Genomic DNA, 9,779 nt, shown 5'->3' on the forward strand with positions numbered 1-9,779 from the left:
TTGAAAAATACTTTTATTTTTAACATAAAGTACTTTCAAAACATACATGTTTAGTCTCCACCACGCCATCATTTATACATACATACATACATACATACATACATACATACATACAAATGCATGCATGGACGGGAAGTGGAACATGCAAGGAAGGTCCCACCCCTACACCTCCTCGAGTCCTCTTTCTTTCCCTTTGCCGGCTAACTTTCGCTTTCTTTTCCCCTCTCTCGTTCCTTCTCTTTCCTCCCCTCTCTCTCTCCTCCCAATCCCCAATCCGTCTCTCTCTCTAGAGGGCCTTATTAGGCGAACACAGGCATCCAGGCTAGCAGCTAGCTAGGGTTGTTGGTGCAAGCTTTCCTTTCCTCGGATCCCTTGCACATCAAGCCTCGATCGCACCTCACCTCGCGCTTTCTTGACGTCCCCCAAAGCACACACAGACGCCGGGTGCCAGGTTAGTTATTAGTTCCTCTCTCGGTTGGTGGACAGACACTAGCCAGCCAGAGAGAGATCACGAGATCAGGAGAGGCCGCCCAGAGCTAGAGCCAGAAGAAGAAGGAGGAGAAGAGGATGTCCATGGCTCATCAGGCGGCGGCCGCCGGCGGCGACACGAGGCTGACCAAGCTGTTCGTGGGGGGCCTGGCGTGGGAGACGAGCAAGGAGGGCGTGCGCGGCCACTTCGAGCGCTTCGGCGAGATCCTCGAGGCCGTCGTCATCGCCGACAAGGGCACCGGCAGATCCAAGGGCTACGGATTCGTGAGTACCCTACCCACCCAAACAATTCTCTCATCCCCTCATCATATCCATCTTCAGCAGTTAATTCTCTTGCTGAATTGAGCTCCGATAATTGATGCTATGTCTGGATGGATGCTTGGCAGGTTACCTTCCGGGAGGCGGAAGCGGCCATGAGGGCGTGCTTGGATCCGTACCCGGTGATTGACGGCAGGAGGGCCAACTGTAACCTCGCCTGTCTCGGGGTCCAGAGGTCCAAGGCGCCACAAACACTGCCTTATCTGCAACCATATGCTGGTAATTAAGTAGTTCGATGCTTTGATTCACTTAAAATTTACTGAATTATGCTAATTAGTTAGTGAGAACTGAGCGCCATGCACGTCTTAGTTTGACTGTTAGTCGTTGACCATGAGCAATAAATCTAGCTAGATGTGCTTGCATGTTACACATATACATATATGCTGTTTTCAAGCTAAGATCTGTCAATTAATTAGTCAGATGCATTAATTAACTTGCAATTTGCTGAATTATAATTGGTTAAGCACCTTGCACGTCTTCGCTTGATTATTAGTCGTATGTGCGTGCATGCCACACACATATATCTGTTTGGTGTTTGCAAGTTAAGATCTGCCAACTTAATTAATCATGCATGTCGAATTGTAGATGGCCAGTGACAGACGATGCAAAGTTCCTGTCCAGTTCAGCATTTTAGTTAGAGATGTAAGGTTAAGGATGCACATGCATCATTTTATGCTAATGCATGATTAGGTGCCTTGCCAGGAGACTACTAGTGTTATAGATTTGGTAGGACTAATTAAGCTACGTGCATGCCTAATGGCCTTCCTGATGTGTTTAACTGTTGAGATTACACTTTTAGAAAAATATGTTTGTTTTGCTTAGAGTCAATCTAGAACAAAATCGGATTTGATTCTCATGTCACTCTGGAACAATCTGCAAGGAGATGCTAATTCTTGGTGATTATTAACTTAACACTTGTGTAACCTTTTGCTAATAAAATACATCAAAAACCATTCAGAATGATAATGTGAAAACAATATGTTATTATTTGTTATAAAAATACTTCTAGAATATAATTCTTTTACTAACATATACTTGATGCAGAGGCCGGGGTGTCCCCCTTTTCGAAAAAATATATATACTTGATCCCTTTTCTTTTCTTTTTTGCGGGAGCACAAAACATATGCTCCATTCATATATATATAACAAAAAAAAAGTGATGTTTTGGGCATGCCTTGAGAGTCCACATTGATTGCAATTATCATTTGAATTATTCAGAATGAAAATTCAATAATCATATGTATAGGTTTATCTCATAAAGTAATTTTATAGAATAATATACTTTTGTCATTCTTTATTCATATATTCAGTAGTCAAATCTACACCTTAATGACCATGCCAATACCTAAAATATCACTTATTATTTGTGGCATAGAGTGAAACGACTTGCGTAGGGATCAGTAACGGTGGTCAAAGGAGTATGCATATGTTAGACTTGTCAGAGTCGACCAAAACAAATTGTACAGCTAGGGAGGATTCTGACAGACTAATCAATCAATGATGCCACAGTAGAGTAAACAAGGAATTTCTGCCTAGGTTAAGGGCCATGGATAATGCAAGTTGAGATCGAATTATGCAAGGAACATAGTACATGCACAAGACCGTTAGTAGTACTAGTATCCATGCGCCCGACAGATTTTCACCGGAGGTGAAAAGGTAGCCCGCGCATGCATGACCCTCCAGCCAGATAGCTTTGCTGCAAAGCTGTAAAAGGCAGGCACGGTTCGTTATTCTTGGGAGCTGGTCTTTGCTGCAACATCCACCAACGTAGGAGTAGTAAATAAAGTTCGGTGCGTCTGTCTCTGTCCCGGATCTGCACTTTTTAATCTGCACTTTTTATAAAACAATCCCTCCGTTGATCTATGCGAGGCACGGTTTGACCATCCTAAATTGAGTTTGACCAATAATTACAGTCTGACAACGATAATATATATATAGATCATATCTGAACTTTACTAGTTCGATCATGGTAGTAAACCATGAACAGGAGGTGCCAAAGAAGGAGAAACTGCATTGCATCTGCACGCTGATCTGTCTTGAATTCATTCCAGTTAACGCCACCATATGCACGAAGCACGATCCGTGCAAGTACACAATGAACTTATTGGCTGTTTATTGACTTGTCCATGTCCCTTCTTCGTCCCCGCATGCAGCAGTAGGCCATGTCCATGGTGGAGGCAACATCAACACGAGGGCAGTGAAAGCTGCCATTGCTGCTGCTGCTGGTGGTGGTGCCAGCTTCGTCGACCATGGCATCCAGCAAGGGGTCCCTGCCGCGGCCTACAACATGTACGGGTGAGTGTGCTCCATTGGTTCTCTATCTGGATCTGTACTCTTTCTCTGTGCTTGCTGGGGTAGCTCGAGCTTGCTAGCTGGAAAGCGGATGGTTTTGGTTAAAGGCGGTTGCATGCTCGTTGATGGTTGGCGGTTGGGGGCCAGGACTGCACCGTCCATCCATGCTCCATGTGCCCCTGCTTCTCCCTCCAGCTTCCATGTGCCCCACAGCTCATATATCCATATAGTACTCGCCCTCTCTCTCGCTCCTCTCCAACTCTCTCTCTCTCTCTCTCATCCACAAAACATAAAGTGCAACTACCATGCGGACACTTTGGAACAGAGAGAGAGAGAGAGAGAGAGATTAGGAGTAGGTTTAATACGAGTTGCAGTGTAAGTAGAGTGAGGGTGGGCACCTAATCATGTAGGTATGTGGGAGAGCAAGTGGCATGCATTGCGGTGTACATGTATTAATGTGCTACAGATGCAGCTATACACTTATAACTTCATTGCGTAATGTTGCGTTGCATCATCCACACGTATGTACGCACACGGGTGCGTCCGAATCCAACAGCAGATAAGTTCACTTGCAACAACTAACATTACAGGTAGTATACATAAGATTGTTCACTTTTCAGCTCTCTGAACTATCTGTTTTTTGTGAGGTTCAGCTTTGGACTATATTTTTTTGTGAGCTCAGCCTGGCTAGTTCACCTCCTTCTCCCTTCTAACATCCTAATCTACTCCCTCCGTTCCTAAATATTTGTCTTTCTAGAGATTTCAACAAGTGATTACATACGGAGCAAAATGAGTGAATCTACACTCTAAAATATGTCTATATACATCCGTATGTGGTAACCATTTGAAATTCCTAAAAAGACAAATATTTAGGAACGAAAGGAGTATATCCTATCTAGGTGTATTTTACACCTGTCCAGCTTAATTTTGTGATGTGGAAATGGCTTCTGCGAAATTCCTAAAAATTTGGAAAATTCGCATATGTAGGATGTTGTGTGAAGTTTATGCATGTTGTTTTTTGTTTATAAATGACAATTTATGACCCATGCAAAAAAGGTAACCTATTAACGTGTTGTTACACCTATCACAGATACTCTTATTTGTAATATTTATACCTTACTTCATCCAGACTTGTAGTTTTTCAATTAGGATTATGTAGGCATCCTCCTTCTAGAATTGGCTAGGCTTAATTTATACCTTACTTCATTCAGACTTATAGTTTTTGTATTGTACTTCTTTCGTCCAAAAATAGTTGTCGCTCAAATGGATGTATCTAGCACTGAAATATGTCTAGATACATTCGTTTGAGCGATAAGTATTTCTGGACGAAGGTAATCGTTGTTGATAGTTTTTTCCCTACTCAGTTGGTCAAACTTTAGACCATCTGACTTGAGATAAAAAGTTATAAGCCTTCTTTTGGACGACGGAGGGAATATATGATATGATAGTTTAGCATGTTAAGTAAGCCAAAACATATTTTGAGGAGAAAAGTATAGTAATGTTAATCAAGTGAATTAGTGTTACAAAAAATAGCATATTTAAGTGATTTCTTTGCATGCATGCAAGGATGAGGGTTTAAGTATAGAATCTTACATAATTATCTCTTTATGCGTCCTAAATACATTCTCAGAATGTCCATAGATGTATATCATGTTATAACACAAGCACCCACAAAAAAAGCAAAAATATGATCAAATGAACAATGCTGAAAAAGGCAAAATGTTTTTTATATTGTATGTAGAAACCAACTTGCTTTTTGAAGTACAAGCATGACAAATTTGATCATATATTTAACAAGAAATAATGTTGCAGGTGCAGAAATTTAGTATGATGCACATCAGCTGCGGAGTTTTTGAAATGCATAGACCCCAAACTCAAGCGCCCATCCTTCCGTCTTACATGCACATTTGCCTTTCCCAAACTATATATACATGAACTGAGAAAAAACAAACAGAAAATGATTTCTTTTGAAATATTTGCTGAGAAAATATATGTGTTTATCTGATTTCTTTCTTCTGAAAATCAATTGCAGGTACTCTCCATATTTCTCGGACTACAGCTATCAGCCACTGGTACGTACCCTATCCATGAAAAATCAACTGGTTTGCTTGCTTGTTGTGAATTATTGTACGACATGTCTAATCATGTACATGCATGCCCCTTCGCGCCCAAATTTTGCCAGACCTATTATCAGGCGTACGGTGGGCTAGCCGGAGGGGCGCAGTACCAGGTCTTCAACGGTGGCGCCACCACAGCGCCAACGGCGGGGCTAGCAATGGCTGATCCAACCGGGCTCTACCCCTACTACCAATATGCACCTGCCGTGAGTGCCGCGGCTGCATACAACATGATGCAGTACCCCCAGATGTACCAGTACGCGGCGGTCGGCGCCCCGCCAGAGAGCAGCCCGACAGCAGTGTCCGGCCTCCACCAGTTCATTGGCGCCGCTGCGTTTGAGCCTCATACTGGCAGCCAGGCGGGAGGTTAGATATTTGCCTAACTAAATTCTTGTCTGATCTAGAGATTCTAGACACATGTTCATGGTGAAATAGATAACACTTGGTTTAGGATCCTAATTAGTGTTCTATTTTCTCTATGCAGGTATGACACTGGCTCAGCTGACAGCTCCAGCTCTGCCGGCACCTGCGCCACAGTATCAGTACAGGCTCGTCTCTCCCATGCCTATTGCAACACCAGATCAGAAGAAGCCCTTAGCCTAGAAAACCATGGCTGCCTTAATTAAGTCTGCCTCTTCATGCACCTACATATCTTCTTTCTTCATTTACATGCATATCTTTACAGTGGAATATACTAACTTGCTGCCAATGACCACCATGGGTTTAGTGCTTCATTGGCAAGTTAACATGACTGAAAGTCCAATTTTCCATTTTGTAGTAGGCTGGTCAGGTACCTAATTAAGGTCTTATTACTCCTTTTTTAAAATGCATGCATGTCTCAGTCTAGCATCATAAGCAGTTAGTCTTTCTATATATATAGTCACAAATTAAATAGTTAGAGTATCTTCAGTTAGATGTAGCAAAGGTTTTGGTGCACCTTGTGCTCTTAAGGAAGAGTGCGGGGTTAAATAGTTAAGGGAAGTGTTTGAGTCGCTGCTGATTTTTCATATGCAGCTTATGTCTCCCAGAAAAAAAAACTTTTTCATGGGGTGTTGCTCCATAAGCTCATGGAGTTGCACAATGAGTTTAGTTAGTCAAGGATATTTTTAAACACATACATTGGGGTGTCCTTATATTTCTCTATTAATTTGGTCGTTGACTATAGTTCCCATCCTCGTCCCCAACACCATGCATACTTTGCATCCATATGCATCCTCTTCACCAACTAAGGCAGCCATGGCGAGGCCCAAGCTCGGATGAACACTTACATACTTGAGACAGTGACAATATTATATTTATTATCAATTCGCCGTGGATCTTATTATGTAATGGCTATTATGAAATGCACATGCATATAGCCTCCATTTGAGAAGCTAATGTGCGTACAAATGCATATCTTTGGGACTTGCAACACATTGGCACTCTTTGAACTCATTTTCCGATCCTTCATTTGCATGCTACCCTTCGACTCCTCGTAACATAAGGCCGGTTCTCATATTTTCATCACAATTAATACTCATAGGTAGACGTATTAGATAATTTTAGAAAAATGTGCACATAATGTTTCATCTGCGTTAGTTGTAGGTTGCAAATGAAAAAAATGTATCAAATATATGAAATAAAACACGACTGATATAGATAAATACTCATTTAGCACTTAGTGTTCACAGAGTTTATTGGAGAAGGAAATATTAAATTTATTAAAATAACAGTATTTTTTATTGCCGCATGGGGCTCCAGGGGAGAGACATTATACATTTACATAAACAAAATTTCCGTAATTATTAATAATAACATAATTTTTAACAAAAACATGTATATTTTATATTATATAGTTAAGTATACATGATTTCGGCAGCTTACAAGCATTTTAATTACCATGCTCGTGTAAACGGCAAATCCATTATGTCTAAAATGAATTGGGACTAGCCAATCATATGTGGGTAACCCACATAAAATTTTCCAAATATTGAATACAAACAATGATAATACACTTGATACTTAATTTATAGTAAGCTTTTTTTACTTATTCATAGCTCCATACGACTCTAATTTAACTATTTTATTTCTTTGATACAATCGGGATTACAAAATTTTAACTTTTAGTAATGTTGGTTAGCACCCAAAGTTTTATACAATTCAAATAATTATATACACTTACAAATACAATACTGAATAACTATTAACTTTTTATTGAATGTTTTTGTTTTACGTTTTAGTTTGAGATGTTTTACTACAATGATTACCATCTAAATTTAAGCAAAGTCTAATTAAATAACAACAAAACTAAATCCATATACAATAGCTTATGCCTAAGATATACCATGGTGTGATTATATGTTTTAGTACCCAGAAATATCAGAGAGGTTCAAAATATACTTAGTCTAACCAATATCCCAAAAGAACTTTCTAGCTAGAAGGGTCTAACAATATTCCAATAGAACTTTCTAGCTAGAAGAGGAATGCATCAAAAATGGCAAATGGAGACCAAGCTCCATAGAGGCCTTAATTTGAAAACTTCAAAAATTCAAACTTTTCAGTTTCAAAAAATTCTTAAAAAAATGCACATGGACCTAGTGAAGATAGTGTAGATGTGTGTAAACTTTCAGGTCGAAATATGTTACAATTTTAGCTACAAAAAAAAACCAAACACGGGGCTACTCATCCTAAAAGTCCATGATTTTGTTTTTTATGTAGCTCGCAGTTCAAGGCATTTTCATCCTGAAATTTTACACACATACACATTACATCCTTGTGTACTTTTTAAGAAAAAAATTTAACTGAAAAGTCTAAATTTTGTTTTTCTTTTAAAAATTAAGGCCTCCATGGAGCCCGGTCTCCAAAATACCCTACATGGAATGCATAGCTTATTTTAACATATATGAAATTATATAGTGTATGTGGTGTCAATAAGTGCCTTCTCCTATGTGCATTTATTCTCATAGGGGAAATGGTAGCAAGTATCATTTTTAGGACAGTAAAACCTAGCCCTCTCATGACTTGGCAGTTTCTGGCCGTTCATTTGTTTGATCTGTCCAATCTGGACCGTTCGATGTGCTGTCAATGAGGTATTCCTTGCAGGTGTTTTTCCTAGACGTTGTCCTAAAGGACGCTACTTTGAAAGGAAACAAACGGAGATCTCTGGTTGCACCAGGGAGGCATTTTAGCTCCCGACAGCATTTGCTCCCGCATGAACAGTTATTCAAAAACATTACTCCATCCATTCCTAAATATAGGGTGTATAGTTTTTGGCACGGAAATTAAAGAACGCTCGTGGTGGGAAAATTTCACAAGTTTTGGGCGAGATTACACCTGACTAATTGACATGAGAAAATAGAGGAGCTTGCCTGATATAAGGAAATGTAATCAAATCCCTTAAAAAATTATTCAAACGAGTGGTGCAACGCAATACACCTTATATTTCGGACTTTTTTCTCAAAAATCTATACACCTTATATCAAGGAACGGAGGGAGTAGTAAAATGTATTTTTAAAATCTGATTTTTTGTGGAGGCTCGTATTGCTGTAGCAACACTAGTAGAAAACAGGGCATTTGTCCCGGTTGGTGAGGCCCTTTTGTCCCGGTTCATGAACCGGGACTAAAGGGTCGTTACTAATGCCTCCCCCCTTTAGTCCCGGTTCTAACACAAACCGGGACAGATGGGCCTCCACGTGGCCACTGCGAGCAGCCCAGGCAAGGGGGCCTTTGGTCCCGGTTGATGACATGAACCGGGACCAAAAGGCTTCCACGTGTCAGCAGCTGGCTGGAGCTGAGGTTTTTCTTTTTCTTTTTTAAAAAAGTGGCTGGTTTTGGGGTTTTGGGGGTTAATTTTAGGTTGTTATTAGCTAGCTAATAGAGAGAAGTGTCCTCTCTTATATCTTCGTCCTTGGTTTACCAATGCTACTGCTATGTTCATTTCACCCGCTGATATATAATAACTCATGCATGCTCGCATCATACATCATCATATATAATAACAAGTCCTACTAATCATGCATCATCATACAACTTCTACTCGTTATTAATAACAAGTCATACGATCATCATCCTCATAGTCATCGAACCAAACCCTACATAATTGTTCTTAGCACATGATCATCAGTATCAGGTAGGACCTAAACACCCTTAAAGTAAAATAGCATAAAACAATATAGACCCTGACTCTCCATTATAAAGAATGGAGATCATCATGTCTCCAATTCTTGCGCTTCGCCTCCTTTTGCTTGCAAGAAGCTCCTTACGACTATCCATACATTTTTTTCATTCTTTGATTGTCATGTCTCCACTTTTTTTAGAAATCCGGTATGGACAGTTGAGATTCATAGGACGACCTGGTTGTATGTTCAAAACATCAAGGCGACCGTGCGTATACATCAGATGAGGCACAGAATCATTCGGAATTATCTGTTGAAAATATAGTAATAACTTCGTAGTTAGCAATGATGTACTAGTTTTAGAAGTATTTAAAAAGATGCAGGGATGTCATAATAGTAAAAAATCTTATTAGGGTATCTCCATGGTAGTTACCGTAGTTCAACACGTGCACTAGTGGCACGTATTGAC

At 40.1% G+C, this 9,779-nt stretch overlaps 1 protein-coding gene across 2 annotated transcripts; it reads left to right on the forward strand.

Moving 5' to 3' along the window:
- Positions 1 to 225: 225 nt before the first annotated feature.
- LOC123072597 (RNA-binding protein 24) lies at positions 226 to 6,650 on the forward strand. Of its 2 annotated transcripts, none has more exons than XM_044496180.1 (6): positions 226 to 753; positions 876 to 1,026; positions 2,964 to 3,102; positions 5,132 to 5,171; positions 5,282 to 5,582; positions 5,701 to 6,650. In XM_044496180.1, the coding sequence occupies exons 1-6, from the start codon at positions 568 to 570 to the stop codon at positions 5,817 to 5,819; spliced, it is 936 nt and encodes a 311-aa protein (XP_044352115.1). In that variant the 5' UTR covers positions 226 to 567; the 3' UTR covers positions 5,820 to 6,650. The 2 variants fall into 2 exon arrangements, with proteins under 2 accessions (XP_044352115.1, XP_044352114.1); XM_044496179.1 differs by having other exon boundaries at positions 229 to 753; positions 2,961 to 3,102.
- The last annotated feature ends 3,129 nt before the right edge of the window (positions 6,651 to 9,779 follow it).

The sequence above is a fragment of the Triticum aestivum genome, chromosome 3B, assembly GCF_018294505.1.
Source record: "Triticum aestivum cultivar Chinese Spring chromosome 3B, IWGSC CS RefSeq v2.1, whole genome shotgun sequence".
Lineage (NCBI taxonomy): Eukaryota > Viridiplantae > Streptophyta > Magnoliopsida > Poales > Poaceae > Triticum > Triticum aestivum.